Raw genomic sequence first — 17,951 nt, forward strand, 5'->3', positions numbered from 1 at the left:
GTACATATCCCAGAGAAATGAGCTAATACGTCTATCAAAATACATGTTGAAAAATGTTTCACAGTGATTTTGTTCATTCCAGAAAAAAAATCAGAATGACCTCAGGTGTTTCTCAACAGGAAAATCAATAATTAAGTTATGGTATAGTCTAACATTGGAATACTACACAGCAATGAAAAACAGCATGATGCTGATAAATGCAGTAAGGGTGACTCTCAAGAGGTGGAAAGAAGCCAGACAGGGGACCAGCACTGTGGTATAGCGGGTAAGGCCGTCACATGCAGTGCCGGCATCCCATATGGGTGCCAGCTCATGTCCAGGCTGCTCCACTTCTGATCCAGCTCTCTGCTATGGCCTGGGAAAGCACTGGAGGATGTCCCAAGAACTTGGGCCCCTGCACCTGGGTGGGAGACCTGGAAGAAGCTCCTGGCTCCTGGCTTCAGATTGGCACAGCTCCGGCCATTGCGGCCAAATGGGGAGTGAACTGGCAGATGAAGACCTCTCCTCTCTCTCTCTCTCTCTCTCTCTCTCTCTCTGCCTCTCCTCTCTCTCTCTGTAACTCTTTCAAATAAATAAATAAATTTTTTTAAAAAAAAAAAGCCATTCACAAAACAGTACAGGTAGCAATGTACTGCTCCTTTTATATCAAGTTCAAGAACAGGCCAAGGTAACCCAGGATGACAAGAGTCTCAATAGCCATTTCCCCAGGGGCTGGACAATGAGTGGGAGGGGCATGAGGAAAATTTCTGGAATGAGAAGAATGTCCTGGATCTCAGCTGGGATGCAGTAACACAGACATACAGATATAAATTCAACAAATCATCCCATTGTACATTTTTTAAAGATTTATTTATTTTTATTTGAAAATCAGAGTTACACGGGGGGAGGGGGGTCTTCCATCCACTGGTTCACTCCCCAAATGGCTGCAACGTCAGGAGCTGCACCCATCTGAAGCCAAGAGCCAGGAGCTTCTTCCAAGTCTTGTATGTGCGTACAGGGGCCCAAGGACTCAGGCCATCTTCTACTGCTTTCCCAGGCCATAGCAAAGAGCTGGTTTGGAAGTGAAGCAGCGAGGACTCGAACCAGTGCCCATATGGGATGCCAGCACCACAGACGGTCGCCTCACCCACTACCCCACAGCACCAGCCCATAGTTGTACATTTAACACTTGTGTACTTTATGCACTTTTTTGAGTTTACCTTGGCTTTTAAATTTTTTAAGATTAAAAAAATCCAGATGATTATACAGAAAGTGTTCACAGTAGTCATTATAGAATGTTTTCATTTCTTTTATGGCTTCTTTGTTTTTATTAATTTTCCATAACCCACAGGTATGGCTTCTGTAATAATAAAAGGTATATTAGGGGCCTAGGGGTTAAATCGCATGTGCATCCCATATCCAAGTGCCTGGGTTCAAGTCCTGGCTCAAGCTCCCAACTGCAGCTTCCTAACAGATCCTGAGAGGCTGCAGGTGATGGCACAGACATTTGGATTTCAGCTTTAGCCAGGGCATTTGGAGAGGAACCTGTGATTGGAAGTGCCCCCTCTTTCTCCCTCCCTCCAACTCCCTTCCAAATAAATAAATACTTAAAAAAAAAAAAAAAAAAAAAAAAAAAGGCTGTCCAAGCCCCATGCAGCACCACACACACACACACACACACACACACACACGTGCATGAGCCAAACCCAAAACAAAGGCTGTTTAAAAACTGCATTCCAAAGCATCCGTAATATTATTCATGCATTCATGCTGCCTCTGAGAAGAGTCAGGAAATCTACACAGGGTTTATTCCTGCAGGAGAAGGAGGTGTGGGGACGCAGTAAAGAATGAAGCACCAATGGCCGAGGCCTCGCTGGCTGTGGGGGACTTTTCACAGGGCAAGGTCCCCCCAATCCTAAGTCTGCAGCAGGAGCACTTGCAACAGGAAGAATCCAGGAATGAGAATCGCCAAGTTCTGGGTCTGAATCCAGAGCCCGCCTCGGGCTAATTGTGGCCTCTGGCAAGTCATCCAGTCTCAGAAGAGGAAGGAACCTTCCAGTTCCTTCCTGGGTCAGGCCCAGGGCACGGGCTCACACCCAGGTCATGGGCAGGCGGACTGCTGCAAGGTTCTTTCCACTGGGAGCCCAGCTGAGCCGAGCCACGTCCATCTCTGGCCCCAGCAATGGCTGACCCTGAGACAGCAATTTATCTTTTTATGAAACAAACGTTCCTGTTGAATCCTCACGGAACTTCTGGTAAAATCAGTGCTGTTTTTTGTTGTTGTTGTTATTTTCCATTCTTAAAAGTAGAAAGCTGAATTTCTGAGATGTGAATGCCTTGCCCACACCGGGTATGCGGGAGAACGGGACTTGGCTTCTGGTTGTTAGACTGAGAAGCCTGCATTCTTTCCAAGGTCCGGGGGACGCTTCCTCTCCACCGCAAGCTTCCGGCAGTGCCCCCCTCTTCCACAGCGTCCCCCAATAACCCGATGGCCCTGCTCACGATGGCTTCAGGTCACTCTGCTACCCAGGAGGCATGTGGAGCCCAGACCTCTCACCCCGGGCAACCTTGGGTCAAGAGTCTTGGGGCTTCGGGTTAAAGCCGTCACCTGCAGTGCTGGCATCCCATATGGGCATGGGTTCAAGTTCTGGCTGCTCCATTTCCCATCCAGCTCCCTGCTAATGAACCTGAGAAAGCACTGGAGGATGACCCAAGTGCTTGGGCCCCTGCACCTGCGTGAGAGACCTGGCTGAAGCTCCTGGCTCCTGGCTTCGGATTGGTGCAGCTCCAGCCATTGTGGCCATTTGGGGAGTGAACCAGCAGATGGAAGACTCTCTCTGTAACTCTGCCTTTCAAATAAATAAATAAATAAATCTTTTAAAAAAATAAAAAGATTCTTCCAGCTCCACTTCCCAAGCTGGCTCCAGGGGGGCTGCCAGCTCCCCTCTGGTTGGGGGCTATGGGGGCAGTACAACTCCACCAGACCGCCCTGCTCTCCTGGGCAGGCACCCCCCCCCTCACTTTCCAGTCCCTGTCTAGAGGCTGCCCCTCCCCAGCCCTCCTTCCCAGGTCCCCGGGACACACCCCCTCCCTGCCTGCAGCGGGCAGCAGAGGGAGAGGCAGCAGTGAGCAGCCAGCGCCAAGTCCTCCTCAATAATGCATTCCTGGAGAGGCTGCAGGCACCATGCCCTCCTTCCGAGCCGGAGAGGGTCGCCTCGGCTCAGATGCTTTCCATCGAGAAGGGTGGGAGGCAGGGCTGGGGCAGTCAGTGGAGGGGGACCCAGTCAGCAGATCCACGCGGGCACCTGGCCCTCGACTCTGTGTCAGAGAGGGGCTCTGCTCTGGGCTGAGATTCGGGGCCCAGCGGGAGATCCAGGAACCCACAGTGATCCAAGGAGGTGGGCAAGGAAGGACCCACACACAGCCTTCAGCCCACTCACCTGCTGTCCGCACCTCTGCCACCCGGCCTGCTTCAGCTGCCCCTACGTGGGGAACCCCTCACCCCTAACAGCTCCCCAGCCTGAGGCCAGCGTCTTCCAGGGTCTTCCAAGGGCGGCCGGCTACCCTGCCTTCTCTCCTTGGTTCCAGTTGACAGTTCAAGCGGGAGGAAAGACTCGAAGTGACCCCTTGGCAGTGCAGCGATTCTGAGACCTCAAGTGCCAACAGCTGGTAGGAACAGTGCTCAGCCTCTGGTGAAGCAGAGAAGGTGGTAAAAGCCACCTCAGGGTCCCCATGCCCCTCCTCCACCCAGGGAAGCCCTTGGTATGCTTAGGTCCCAGCCTCACCCCTGCAGTCCATTCTGCAGAATCAGAATCACCTATCATACGCAGTGGACCCAGAAGGGAAACTGAGACCCAAGGCAAAACAAATAAATAAATAAATGTACGTGAAGCAGAGCCATGTGCCAAGCCAAAATATACTCTGGGCTGCAAGAGCGTGAGAGCTGATCACCCCAGCCTCTCACCTTCCCATCTGCCCCAGGCGCCAGGAGGCACCCCCGGGGTCCCCAGCACAGTCACAGGGTCGGGCCCAGAGTGGGCCAGAGTTGTGTCTTAAAAGCCATAGCTCGCTCCCCCATCTCTCCAGAGACCCGGTTTCGGGAAGGAGGGTGCAATCTTGCTGGGCATTGTCAGCGAGAAACTCTTCAGACATATTTATAGCAAATGCTGTGTCAGGGGATGGAGCTGAAAGTGCCTTGAAGCTTCAAATAACTGCACAGGCCCAGGGGCAGGACCTGGGAAAAGCAGACAGAGACTGCAGCAGGAGGGACTGTGGTTAGATGTGGGAAGAACTTCCCCAGAACAACACCTGCAGTTGGCAATGGGGAAACCCCGAGGAAGCTATTTCTGCAGGATGTTCTCAGACCAGAAGGACAGGGCAACTTTTCCTGTCTGAGTGGAATAGATACAAAGGGGTGGGCGTGGTAGGCTCTGTCCTGGTGGTGCACACAACCTGGTTGTGCAGGTTATACCATGCCAAGGAGGCAAGTGGAGAATGAAAGCCGGCCTTCGGTCAGTGGGGCTGTTGGCTGGTGCAGAAAGTAGCTAAGAGGACTCCTAGGGGCCCTGGAGAATATTCTGAGGTCTTGGGAGGTCAGGGCACCCAGGGAAAGGGGTAACCCTCTCACAGAAGGACTTGGCATAGGCAGCTCTGGGGGCCCTGGAGGCTGGACTCCAGGTCCAGCTCCAAGGGTGCTAGCTCCCTTCTCTGTCCAGCAGATGCAGAGAATCTTCCGTGGTCCAGCAGCTGGGATAGGAATGAGAAAAGCTGAGGAGTGTGGGGGTGCCTCTCGGATCCCCTGTGATAGCTAAGGGAGAAGTTGCTGAGATTTCTGTGTTAACATAAGCAGTGGATAGATGGCTTCCGAGGCCGCAGGTGGAGGCAGAGAGAGTGGAGGGATGGAGGATGCTGGGGACAATTGGTTGTCCTGGCCGGCACCGCCCCCCCCCCCCCCCGCCTCCCACTGCACCTCCCTTCTGCTACGGAAACTTAAGCTGCCCCGAGGCCCCAGGAGCTGGTCCATTAGCTGTGGTCAGCGAGCGAAGGGGGAAGAGGGGGGCCTCTTTCCCTCCCAGTCTCACTGACAAATGGAAGGCAAAAGCTTTTGCTTCCTCGATTAGAGCCCCAACCCCAAACACACAAAATCCTCCGCGCACGGTTTGCGCGTGCACACACACACACACACACACACACACACACGTCTTTCCCATCTCTTCGTGGTCAAGGCGGAATAATACGTGCCGGGGTGGGGGTGGGGTGGGGTAGGCCCGCCAAAGCGCTTTTCAGGTTAAACCCAAGCTAAGGACGAGCTAGGAGGGGTGGAAGGAAGAGAACAGATTCTCCCGCCCCCAGCTGAGCCCCCCTCGGGAACAGGGGTAAGTAAGGGATGCGCAGAGAGGGAGGCACCCTCTCCCCGAGATCTCCGGGGAAACCAGGGCCGGGTGGGACGCCCTGGAGGTGAAAGACCCCGCAGAGTTGTAGTGTTAGTGTTGAGGCGAAGCGGGGGCCGGGGGTCGCGGTTCGGACTCAGGTCCGGCACACGCGCGCATCGCCGCCGCCCGGCGAGAAGAGTTCAGCCTGAGGGTACCGGGGCGTGGAGGAACCAATGAGAGGTGAGTCCGCTCGGGAGGGCGTAGGGGGAGAGCCGACCGGGGCTCCGCTCCCGCTCCCCCCCTTCCCCCGCCAGAACTTGGGCTTGTCCTGTTTTGACGTGCCCGCCGGAGGGGGCAGGAGGGGGCACGACCCGAGCAGCGGGCCCGCGGCTCTGTGTGCTCCCTGCTGTCCGGACCCAGCCGGGACCCAGGCTCTGGCTGAGCTGGAACGCCCCCCGCAAGGCCAGCATGGAGGTAGGAATGGTCTAGGGCCTGGAGGGGGCGCCGGCGTCTCAGGAGCCCCAGGGGGGTGGGGGTGGGGGACGGAGTGCAGCCTGGTGTCCTCGCCTGGGGACCCAAGTTCTAAGTAACAGGAAAGAGACAGGGGCTAGTCCGGGTCTGGATGCGAGCCGGGGGACCCTCTGCTCCGGACCAGGACAGCGCCCCCTGCCGGCAGGGCTGGGAGAGCCCAGGGGGCGCTGCAGCCGGTCGGGAAGGAGCCGCCTCCCCGCGCTTCGTCCTCCTCGGCAAGGCTGAAACCCGCGGTGCCAGAACTCAGGACACTGGAGTGGTAGTGGAGACTCCCCGGGCGCGGGGCGCATCCCGGCCTGGGCTTTCGCCTAATGGATCCCGCAGGAACCACGGGGGGCCGGGCTTGGGAGGGCTGGGTGGACGGACGAGGCTTCCCTGGAAGCCTAAGCGGAACACGCGCATTCTTCGGTTCTCTCCCCCGGGACCGCGGTGCGTTTCTCTCTCCGGGTCTGGAGGATGCGCGCAGGGCGCGCGGAGGGGAGGCTGAGATAAGACAGAACCCTCCGCCTAGGGCGCAGGTGTTCGGGCAGCCTCGGAGCCCTCCTGCGCCCCAAGCTTGCCCTGTCTGAGGAGGGGAGTTGAGGAAGCAGCAGAGGGGGAGGGGAAGATGGGGCTGGAAAGGCGGTGAGGGAGGCATCCAGATAAACAGAGAGTGGGTATCGTAGAGACGAGAGACGGAAGTGGAGAGAGGCTGGACCGAAAGGCAGAGCGAGCGAGAGACTGACAGAAGCAGCGAGAGAGGAAGGGAAAGGGAGGGAGGGAGGGAGGGAGGAAGGGAGAGGGAGGGAGGAAGGGAGAGGGAGGGAGGAAGGGGGAGGAACCAGGAGAGAGGGAAGGGAGCCGGCGGCGGTGCCGGCGGTGCCGGGCGGGCGAAAGGCGAGGCCAGGCGTGCAGGCGGGAGCCAGCGTGCAGAGCAGCGGCCGGTCCCGCTCCCGCCTCGGAGCCCCTGGCCCGGGGGAGGGGGAGAGGCCGCTACCCGGTTTATGTCTTTTTCTGACTCCAGTGCAACCTTCCTGCTGAACGAGGTAACCGCGGGGGCCCCTCCCCAGTGGGTGGGAGGAGAGCCCCGCCCCAAGCAGGAAGAGGGCTCGCTTTTGGGGGGAAGACTGCCGCATGGGGAGGGAGGGAACCAGAGAAGCCAAAAGCACAGGTTAGGCGAGGAGGGAGGGGCCGGAGCTGGCGGTGCCAGCGACTGGGAGGGGAGAGCGGACTGCTGAGCCAGAAAGGGGGGCTTGATTAGAAAGAGAGCTCCACGAAGCCGCCCCGCCCCCCCCCCCCAGTTCCCTGGGGACCACTGAGCAGCTAGAATGCTAAGGACCTCTACCTGGTCCAGATCTGCAGGACTGCTGAGGAGATGACTTTTAGGTCTTCCCAGAAGTCCCAGTGCCTGCCTCAGTTTCCCCCTCGAATGCTCAGGACCTGGGATCTGCCCAGCTTCCTGGTGTGGTTACAAGAAGCGCTAGAGGTATTTTGGAGCCTCCCCAAGAATTCTCACTCCCAAACCTGGCTCTTTGGGCGCTTCCTCCCATTGACCGGCTTCCATGCCTTGGGTAGTGCCAGCTGTCAGTTTAACACCTGTCTCTTAGAAAGACTGCAGGAAACGTCCTCTCCCCTAACCCCCCCCCCTTTTTTGCATTTAGCCCTCACCCATCATGCTAAACCATGGACCAGAAAAGAAGTTAGGGACCACATGGATGCTGACACATGTCTTGTTAAAGGATGGGAAGTCATTAGGTTGGCCTGAGAACCAGAGTAGACAGATGTGGGTGAGACTTGAAAGGGGCGCTGGGTAGCAACCTGGAGATATGGGGAGGAGGGAAGGAAGGTGAAGGGAGGCTTTGGAACTCCTGCAGGACCCAGGGGATGGACCCAGAGGAACTTAACCCATCTCCTGAGGGTGGCTGCCATGGCAACGCAGTCTCTTGGGTACCAAAAAGGTGTATGAAGAAGGGCTGCTGATGGCAGATCCACCAGATCTACAGCTCGTTGGATCTCTGGTGGGTGGGGGGAGTCCCAAAAAAGAGAGACCAGGAGATCCAGGGACAGAGAACGCCATTAGAACCACCTCCCAGGAGTCCTCCAGCAGACTCCTCCAGCCCTGTAGGATGGAAGGAACTGACGCGAGAGAGAATGGAAAAGATACAAGGAATCCTAAAGGAATCGAGAGAGAGGGCACAGTCATGTCCATATACGATCAGCCCCTCCCCTGCCCCCCGCAGGAGCGAGCGGGAACTGTGAAAGCCGAGCCACCGCCTCCCCGAGTAGCCACCGCCCCCCTTGGCCGTCAAGGCGTCCAGGTTGTTCCCCCAAATCTAGCAAGAGGAGAAGGCCGGAACTGCCACAGGCACAGATAAACTGAAGCAGGCCCGAGAGAGTCTCAGGACGAGGCAAGCAGGACACCTGTCCCCCCCCAGCTGGGGCTTGCTGCCAAGGCGGGGTGTGGCCCTGGTCCCCCACCAGGGACTGGGGACGCTCGCCCCTTTCTCCCCTTCCCAAGCCTGTGTGGCAGGCAGGATCGCACCTTCGCCCCCACCCCTCCTCGTGGGTTCTCCTAAAACAGCCCCTTCTGCCCCAGTTCCCACGAATGCCTTTGGCCATGTCTGGCACCACCCTTGGCAGGGAGATGAGGAAGGGAACCTGCATCGTGGCTGCAAAGGGGTGAAATCCGCCGTGCAACAGGTGCGCGGAGGCCTATCCAGCTGCCAGAACCTCGGCCCTTCTCCAGGGTCGGGCGACCCCGCCCCCCAGCTGCGCGGCCCCGCACTGCGGGGCCCGCGCGTACGGGCTGGGGACTGGGGTGGTTGCTTCCACAGCACTGGCCTGGGGTCGCCAAATCCCTTCCTCCGCGGTTGCAATGCAAGGTTTGGCTTTCGGAGTCTCCTGGGACGCGCCGCCATCTCACCTGGGCCCCCTCCCCCGCCTGCCGCTGCCCGGTCTCTCCGTTTTCTGGTCCCCGGTTCCGCTCTCCAGCCTGCGGCCGCCCCAGCGCCCGAACCCCGGCCCGCGCGGGTCGCTGCCCGGCTCCGCTCGGCCCCTTCCCCGCCCCCGCCCAGCCCTTTGTTTCCCGGCGGAGCAGTTTCCTGGGTTGCGGAGCGTCTGGGAGCCCGCAGCGCCCCTCGCCCCGCCTCCAGCCCGCTCGGATCCGCCCGCCGCCTCTCCGCCCCTCCCGCCCGCCGCCCCGGGCCCGTGGGTGCTCGGGGACCCAGCTCCCGTCCGCGCCCTCCCGCGGCCCAGGCCCGGCTGCCCCCCGCGGCCACGCCGCGCCGCCTTCCCGTGAGGGCCGGGTGGGCGGGCGCTATTGTTGCGGAGCCGGCGCCGACTCCTTGGCGGCGCTCGGGGTGGGCCCGCGGGTGGGGGGTGGGCAGCTGCGGTGCGAGCCCGAGCAGGCGTCTCGGTGGCAGCTCCGTCCCCGGCGCGCCCGCCGCCGCCGCCCGCAAGGCTGCGGGGCTCGCTGGCGTCCCTCGGGCGCGGCCCTCCGTCCTCGCCCCTGCCTCGGGGCCGCCCCCGCCCCGGCGCCGCTCGCGTTCCCGCCCGGACTCCCCATGTATGAGGACTCCTACGTGCCCGGGTTTGAGGACTCGGAGGCGGTGAGTGCCCACGCCGGAGCGGGGGTGGGGGTGGGGGGTTGGGGCGACACCTGGGGCTCCCTGGGCCCTTCCCCCAGTTCGGGACTTTGACAAACGCCTCAGTGGCGGGGCAGGGCGTGCAGGGGGCGCTCTGGGAAAGCGGGAAGACAGATTCCACGCCGAGGGCGCCCGCCCGCCCAGACCCGGGGGGCCGGGGGCCCTTGTGGCGCAAGGCTGGAGCAGGTGGCTCCGCAGCCCAGCACGGACGGGGTCGAGGGAGGGAGAGAGGCCGGAGGCTGAGGGCGCAAGGGTTTCCCGCGACGTCTGGAGTTTCAGATTCTGGATTGATGGGGGCTCTTGGGCAGGGGGCCGTGCCACACTTTATGTGCTGTAAATGAACGGCACACCAGGGACCTGAGGGTGTCGGGTACCAAGCCGTCTCCTCAGAGGATTGTAAAACTTGAGGCGGCCCAGTGTCTCCTGCCCGCCCCCGCTGGCGCATCACCATAGCTCACCCCTTCCTCTAGCCCGTTTTCTCTCCTGGGCATCCAGCACCCTGGGGGGTGGGGGGGGGACACCTGATTGCACCCCCACCCCATGCCCAGTGCCCAGCTGCGGCTTGCCTGCCACCCAGCACCTATGGAGGGCCAGGCGGTGAGGCCAGAGGGGCTGGAGGGGGCCCGGGGCTTGGATAGGAAGCTCTCTTGGCTCAGAGAAATCAGGCAGCCGATAAATATTTAATTCTCTTCTTTGCTTTTATCTCCTGACCCACTGAGACAAATCAGCTCATTAGGCAGTGATTCCCGGAGCTCAGGGAGAGTGCCTGGAAAGATAGGGCCCAGAGTGGGGCAGCTTCTAAGCCCCCCTTGGAGCTGCCAACCCTGCCACAGCACCTCCTGGGAGAGGTGCTGGTGGTCGTGGGCCGCAGCCTGCCTCTTCAAGCCTCCAGCCTTCTCTTGCCTCCAAGCCCAGGATGGATGAGTTGCTAAGGGGCAGAGCTGGCAGAGCTGGCAGTCCTTGCCTGGGACCTGACTGCTCCTGGGGCCGGTTCTCCCAGGGGGACCTCTGGGGCTGATTGCACAGCAGCTGCAGTGCAAGGCTCTGGTGGACACTTCTCTCTGACACTTGAAGGGGACAGCTGGCACAGCCCAGGGTGCCAAAGTGAGCTCTCTGTAGGGCTCGAGGGCCTTCACGGGACAAGATAGACACGTGGACGGCTGTCTGAGGGTGAGCCTGCTGCCTTCCCAGCTGTCTCAGCGTCCTGGATCACCCTCTTCCCCCCTCCCCGCCACTTCGCCTCCTCTCTCCTGGCTCCTTGCTCTCTCCCTGAGGCCCCCTCTGAAGCAGTAGGAGGGAGATCAGTCTCTAAATAAATCCACCGGCTCATCTCCCTCCTCTTCTTCCCCCGTGCCAGGCGAGAGGAGCTGCAGCCTGCCCACACACTCACCAGGCAAGGGGGGCACCACCCGTGCCAACTTCTGACAGCTCCAAAGTGCTGAGCCTTTGGCTGTTTTGCCGTAGTGGGGTAGAGCAGAGGTAAAAGATGCAAGAATGGGTTTGCTACGCAGCCCTGGCCATAGCATAGCGTGAGAGGTGGGTGAGCCTTGAGGATTTGGGAGTGGAATCATGGATGGAGGAGTCCCTTCTGAGTATAACTCCGAAACTTGTCGGGAGAGCTCCTGTGATTGCCACTGGAAGGTGAGAGGTCAGGTAAGCCAGACGCACCCTGCACTAAAGTTACCCAGTTAGGCTGAGAGCCCTACAGCAGAAGGAAAGCCGAGGCTCCTCGCCCAGCACCTGCTGGGCGTCTGCAGTCTCCGATGTTTAGGCGCCAAAGTGAGTGGCCGTCCTGCCTCTGCCTCCCAGCCTGCTGGCCACTGTCCAATTCAGCGTGGCCCACAGAGCTGTTTCGCGTGTCCTGAGAGCCCTGGAAGGGGGTCTTCCACCACATCCAGCGGTTTCAGCACAGCGTCTTTCTGTCCCGCTGCCAGACCAGTCTTATTTTGTTCTCAGGAAAGATGGACAGCCGCAAGCACGCTCTACTCATCTATAAAATTAAAGACCGCCCCTCCCTGCCCCTCTATGCAATCTTCACATCTTTGGTCTGCTCCACACCATCATTTAGGCTCGAGGGCCTGCCGTGCCTCCAGCTCTCTCACCTAGGGTTGGGCTGGGGCAGAGAACGTTATGGGCAGCAGATGTGCAGTTTTGCCTTCTCCCCTGAGAGTCTGGCCTCTGCCCCCCCCTCCCAGAAAATCATCATGCACAGTAGCCTTGTGGGAGTGGTGCTCACCCTGAGAATATGCCAGAACCCCTTCCCCTACACACACACCAATACACACACACACACGTGCACACACATGCACGGACGCAGGAACCCTTTATCTAGTTTCCTGCTTTCTCTGCTACCAGCATCCTAGAATTAAGGGAAGAATCACTTTAGGCTTCTGCTCATAGCTGAGGGGTGGGGGTGTGTGTGTGCAGCACTGAAGCAGAAAACACAAAATTCCCTTTTCTCTGGGCAGAGGGAAAAACCCAGACGATGTAAATTCCAGCCTCTTGCCTCCAAGCCCGGCTTCTCTTGCTCTTTAGTGTCTCTCCCTCATGGCCTCAGACATGGCACACACAAACACACACATAAACCCTGCCAACCTCCAAATGTACCCTCATCACCCACAGACCCTGCCTATGGGCAGGACTCTGGGACTCGCCTTGCTGACATTACAAAGACTCCCCCTCCCCACATCCCCAGGGTCCTGGTCCTCGGCTGGGTTGCCTGGCACCAACCTGGCACTGGTGTCCCCTGGCGAGAAGATAGCTTTGTGTTGCCTCACGGTCTGTGTCTTATTCGCTGCTAACACCTGACCCGGTTACCCCAGCAGGTGTAAAAGGAAAGAATGTTCGTGGGGGTAGGGAGAACAGAAAGGGCAGTGAGTTCCAGGAGGTACCAATGCCCTAGTCTTTACTTCTCCTCACCCTGGAAGGGCGGGGGCCTTTGGAGTCTTGTTGGAGGAGGGAAGTGGGATGGAGGGGGTGACTGTCTATTTCATGTGCCTGGGAGTGCAGCTTTGGAGGCTGGCATGAATGATAGGCTGCGAATCCTGGATTCAGAACTATCTCCAATATATCATGTTTTCAGTACATCTGCCTCAGAGCACGTGGTGGGGAAATGAGAGAGGAAGGAGAGACGTGGAGTGTGTTCAAAGATGGTCTTAGGCTTGGAGGAGGAGGGGCCCCGATCTTTGCATTCGTAGATTGCACCATCTTTCCTGCAGCCTTGGGGACCTGGGGGTCCTTCCAGGGGCCGGAAGAACTCTAGGAGTCCAGTCACCCCTAGGAGGTGGCACCCCAGAGTTAGGAAGCCTGCAGGCCTAAGTCCCGGAGTCTCGCCTCTCTCCTTCCCCAGGGTTCAGCCGACTCCTATACCAGCCGTCCATCTCTGGATTCGGACGTCTCCCTGGAGGAGGACCGGGAGAGTGCCCGGCGCGAGGTGGAGAGCCAGGCTCAGCAGCAGCTGGAAAGGGCCAAGGTATACCTCTGGGCAGGGTGGGGCAATCCAGGAAGCCAGCTGGGGGAGGAGGGAAGGAACCCATCCCGGGGCTTGAGCTCCCAGGGGCATCAGGCAGCTTGGAAGAGGATGTGGGGCGGGGTGGGGGACACTGAAGCTGGCTGGGTGCTCAGAGACGCCTCTCACTTGCATTCCTGTGGCCGAATTCTCCAGCACAAACCGGTGGCGTTTGCCGTGAGGACCAATGTCAGCTACTGCGGTGTGCTGGATGAGGAGTGCCCAGTCCAGGGCTCGGGTATCAACTTTGAGGCCAAAGACTTTCTGCATATTAAAGAGGTGACTGAGCCCACTATCCACACACACCTTGGGCCCTGGTGTTCCCCTCCCCCACCCCGCGCCTGTCTCAGACCACAGTCCCCAGAGCTGTAGAGTGAGCAGCTGTGTTAGCAGCCCCTGAAGTCCCCTGTGACTGCTGGGGTGCCTCATCCCGAAATCCTGGTGGCTCAGGCTCCAAACTGGCTGCCACCTTTCTCAGACCTCCCAGCCTCCTTCCCAGGGAAGAGCTGCCTTGAGCCCTGGGCCCACCCCTCTCACCACCCCTTCCTGTCCACCCCCTCCCCAGAAGTACAGCAATGACTGGTGGATCGGGCGGTTAGTCAAAGAGGGCGGGGACATCGCCTTCATCCCCAGCCCCCAGCGCCTGGAGAGCATCCGGCTGAAACAGGAGCAGAAAGCCAGGTGAGAGCCAGGCTGACCCATGAGCATATAAACGTATCACCCCCAAAACACACACATATATATCACATCTGTATCAAATGCATGCACTCATCCCCAGCTCCATGTGTTTACACCACACAAAGAAACGCACACGCATCACACATACACCTCTCTCACTAAAGCATATGGAAGTTTGGGCAACTATTAAATGTTGTTTAGAACACACACACATGTGCGCACACACTTGCACACACACACACTGATGCATTCTCTCTCCCTTGCTCTCTCTCCACTCAGGAGATCTGGAAACCCTTCTAGCCTGAGTGACATTGGCAACCGACGCTCCCCTCCTCCATCTCTAGGTAGCTGCCCCCCACCCCACCTGTCTTGGGTAGGTGGGCAAAAGGAGTCTCTCCAGTGAGCTGCTGGGGAAGGGGCTGGCGGAGGGGACTGAGAGAGCTGGGAGGAGCCCGCTGTCTCCCTGGGGAAGGGGCTGCCACTCCCTCGCCCCCCTCAGGGCCCATTCCCCCCTTCACCAACTTTAATCTCTTATTTCCTTTTCCAAAAAGCCAAGCAGAAGCAAAAGCAGGTGAGTGGAGGAAGGGGCCTGGGCTGGGGGCTCACGGCTTAGGGCTCTGGGCAGTCACAGCTGGAGGGGCAGAGCGGAGAAGGGAGGGAGCCCAGAACTTCTGCCCTCAGTCACTCACCAGGCACCAGGCAGGTCTGGGGCCGTGATGTTGTGGGATTGTCCATTCTGCAGGCAGAACACGTTCCCCCGTACGATGTGGTGCCCTCCATGCGGCCTGTGGTGCTGGTGGGGCCCTCCCTGAAAGGCTACGAGGTGAGAGGAGACCCCTGACCCCAGAGGGTCGCCATCAGGGGCGGGGCGGGGCAGGGTGGGGGGAGGCAATGGAAAGGGCTGCTCACACCGCCCCGCCCTGGAGGGGGTGTGGCTTTTCCTAATGTGGCCCTGTCCTCCCCGTCCCAGGTCACAGACATGATGCAAAAGGCCCTCTTCGACTTCCTCAAACATAGGTTCGATGGCAGGTAAGCTGCCCCAGCCCAGGTGCTGGGAGGATCTGGCAGAAGCTTGCTGCCCTCCTTCCGGGGGCCTGTGGCATGTGTTGGAGTGGGTGGGCTCCGGGGTCAGAGGTGGCCTGCGCTTCCGCTCCACCCTCACCCCTCCCCTCCACCAGGATCTCCATCACCCGTGTCACCGCTGACCTCTCCCTGGCCAAGCGATCCGTGCTCAACAATCCTGGCAAGAGGACCATCATTGAGCGCTCCTCTGCCCGCTCCAGCATCGGTGAGAGCCAGGCATCTCCCGCCCCTCACCTGCCTCCCCCTCCTCCTTGTCTTTCCGCCCAGCTCCCTCCCTGCCCTGGGGATCAGCAAAAGCCCACCACCTACCCCATGCCCTCTCCCTCTCCCTCCAGTTCCTTCCCATGCACCCCCTGGAAGCCCCCAGAGCCCCCTGTGAGCCCGGCTGCCTCCTCCCCCCCCTCAGCCGAAGTACAGAGTGAGATTGAGCGCATTTTCGAGCTGGCCAAATCCCTGCAGCTGGTGGTGCTGGATGCCGACACCATCAACCACCCAGCACAGCTGGCCAAGACCTCGCTGGCTCCCATCATCGTCTTTGTCAAAGTCTCTTCACCGAAGGTAGGGTCTGCAATGGGGGGAGGCAACAGGGGTCCACAGGGCTGCCCCCTGGAACGTGGCACACCTGCCTAGGGCAGCTGCTTATCACCATTGAGGCCTCTGCACCTGCTACCGAGGCTGCATCAGTGTGTATGGGGGACACTCCAGGCCTAGTTCTACCTGCCCCTGTTCCTCCCCCAGGTCCTCCAACGTCTCATCCGCTCCCGGGGAAAGTCACAGATGAAGCACCTGACAGTACAAATGATGGCGTATGACAAGCTGGTGCAGTGTCCACCAGTGAGTGCCCGGGCCGGCTGCTCCTGGGCCCGCTCTTCCACAGGGATCACGGGGGATGGCAGGGGTGGGGGTGTGGCTGCCAATGGGGATGCCAGGAGTCTCCCTCCCTCCCTCCCTGCCTGCCTAGGAGTCATTTGATGTGATCCTGGATGAGAACCAGCTGGAAGATGCCTGTGAACACTTGGCCGAGTACCTCGAGGTGTACTGGCGGGCCACCCACCACCCAGCCCCCGGGCCTGGGCTCCTGGGCCCCCCCAGTGCCATCCCTGGACTCCAGGTAAGCAGTTCTAGCTGGCTCGGCCCCGCCACCAGAGAAGGCCTCCCCTTCAGAAGGCCACAGGCCTGCAGAACTATCAGCTCTGCTGGACAGAGCCAGTGCAGATGGGCCCAGGAGCCTCCTGAGGAGAGAGGGAATAAATCAACCTCCTGGGTGGTCAGAGATGCACTTTCTAGGGGTCAGGAGATACACAGTTTTGATAGTCTTCCCCTTACCACCCACCATGGTTTTGAAGGCAGAGTCTCAATGTTGCCGGAGCCATGGCTCCAGGTTTCCGACTCTGATGAGGAGCCATGCTTCCTCGCAGGGTTTCCCGTTCCTGGGAATTGAGAGTTGAGTGGGGGTGGGGGGCCAAATCCCTCGCCCTGCCAGAGGTGGAAGGCAGGCCAAGGCCTTCAAGGTGTGTGCTGCCTCCCTGAGAGCTGTTGTGTGGCCCCCAGAGCCAGCAGCTGCTGGGGGAGCGTGGCGAGGAGCACTCACCCCTGGAGCGGGACAGCCTGATGCCCTCAGACGAGGCCTGGACGGGGTCCTCCCAGCGGAGCTCACGCCACCTGGAGGAAGACTATGCGGACGCCTACCAGGACCTGTACCAGCCTCACCGACAACACACCTCGGGGCTGCCCAGTGCTAACGGGCACGACCCCCAAGACCGGCTCCTCGCCCAGGACTCGGAGCACAACCACAATGACCGGAACTGGCAGCGCAATCGGCCTTGGCCCAAGGATAGCTACTGACAGCCTCCTGATGTTCCCACCCTAGCGGGCACAGGCACACCTAGCTGGGGTACCCACTCCAAGCAGGCCGGAGTTAGACTGGCATTAGGCTGGCGCTAGGCTCAGCCCCCACAACCCCCTGCCCGGCCCCAGCTCCCAAGGTTATGGGAGAAGCAGGGGTCCCTCTCCCTCCTGGGCACAGTGACCACCCCCCCACACCTCGCCCCAGGCTCCCATTCCAGGTACTAGCTGTGTGTGCTGCACCCCTGGCACCTTCCTCTCCTGCACAACAAGTTGCCCCTCTGGGCAGCACCCTCAGGCCAGGATCTCCTTAGCAGGGGCCTTCCCACCTCTCAGGGAAGGGAGCCGCCTCAGAGTGACAAGAGGCTGGGGTATGGGCACCATGGCACGAGGACACAAGGTTCCTGAGCAGGCACAAGTCCTAACAGTCAAGGGACTCGGGGGTCCAAAGGCCTCCACTCTCACCTCACTGCCACACACAAGACATGAGACAATCAGAGCCAGACAGGTGGCACTCCCGTCAGCTGGGGCCGGGGGCCTCCACATCTGAGACTGGAGCGGCAGGCAGGCTAGGCTGGGGCCCGAGAAAGACGTCACGGCAGATGCTCTTGGAGGAAAGGCCTCTCCCCACCCTACCTGGAAGCTTCTCGATACCTGTCAGGACCAGGGACCAGGAGCGTGGTCCGGCTGAGAGCAGACGGGGCCGGCCTGGACTGGACTGCGGCTTGTGGAGGGCGGGCAGGCTTGGGTAGCAGAAGACGTTAACAACAGCTTTGGGGGCCTCCCTGCCATCCTCATTCCTTCGCCCTCGCATCCCGTCATTTCTGTCCTCGCCTTTCATGGCTCCTGGGAGACCGGGGCTCCAGGCTTTTCTCCCTGACTCACAGCTGCTGCTTGCTAGGTTAGGGCTGAGTAGGGAGCAATGGGGACACAGTGGACAGCCCCCGAGGCCCTGTCTACCCCTATCCTTGCCTTCTGGCTCTTGTGTGTGACCTTCAGAGCATGCTCCACGAGACCCTGCCCAACCTTGCTGTCATCACGAATAAAACACCATGCACAGTCCGCCAGCCTTCTGTTCTGTTTGCACAGGTAGCCATGTTCTGTTCCAGTGTGGCCAGGTAGAGTATTCTGGTCTCGCTTCTCTCTCCAAGGAGCCACTGAGAGCTGAGAGGCAGGGCTGGGGGAGGCACTGTAGTCCCCAGCACCCCCTCCACACCTCATGGCCGGGTATCTGGAGGGACTCCAAGATGCCGGTTCTGCGAGGTGGGGAAGAGGCTTAGTCACAGCTTTCCACTGTCCCTGCCTCAGGCCAAAAAAAAAGCCCTGGACATA

At 59.7% G+C, this 17,951-nt stretch overlaps 1 protein-coding gene and 1 long non-coding RNA gene across 4 annotated transcripts; one reads left to right on the forward strand and one right to left on the reverse strand.

Moving 5' to 3' along the window:
- Positions 1-1,713: 1,713 nt before the first annotated feature.
- LOC127491010 (uncharacterized) lies at positions 1,714-5,676 on the reverse strand. The gene is made up of 2 exons (XR_011380039.1): positions 3,420-5,676; positions 1,714-2,828 (listed from the first exon to the last, which is right to left on the reverse strand). It is a non-coding gene; the product is annotated as an uncharacterized lncRNA (long non-coding RNA).
- Positions 5,677-5,804: 128 nt separating this feature from the next.
- CACNB3 (calcium voltage-gated channel auxiliary subunit beta 3) lies at positions 5,805-17,681 on the forward strand. Of its 3 annotated transcripts, none has more exons than XM_070051287.1 (13): positions 5,805-5,825; positions 12,855-12,977; positions 13,170-13,292; positions 13,579-13,694; positions 13,971-14,035; positions 14,243-14,262; positions 14,434-14,514; positions 14,662-14,720; positions 14,870-14,979; positions 15,181-15,332; positions 15,513-15,608; positions 15,736-15,885; positions 16,326-17,681. In XM_070051287.1, exons 1-13 carry the CDS (start codon positions 5,820-5,822, stop codon positions 16,617-16,619), a joined length of 1,395 nt encoding a protein of 464 aa, XP_069907388.1. In that variant the 5' UTR covers positions 5,805-5,819; the 3' UTR covers positions 16,620-17,681.
- Positions 17,682-17,951: the final 270 nt, after the last annotated feature.

Source organism: Oryctolagus cuniculus, chromosome 11 (assembly GCF_964237555.1).
Source record: "Oryctolagus cuniculus chromosome 11, mOryCun1.1, whole genome shotgun sequence".
Lineage (NCBI taxonomy): Eukaryota > Metazoa > Chordata > Mammalia > Lagomorpha > Leporidae > Oryctolagus > Oryctolagus cuniculus.

Coding starts and splice junctions, on each gene's coding strand:
- CACNB3 (XM_051844886.2), top strand. CDS start 6,866: ATGTCTTTTTCTGACTCCAGTGCAACCTTCCTGCTGAACGAG. Junction 14,036..14,242: donor CTCCCCTCCTCCATCTCTAG/GTAGCTGCCCCC, acceptor TTTTCCAAAAAG/CCAAGCAGAAGCAAAAGCAG. Junction 14,515..14,661: donor CCTCCCTGAAAGGCTACGAG/GTGAGAGGAGAC, acceptor TCCCCGTCCCAG/GTCACAGACATGATGCAAAA.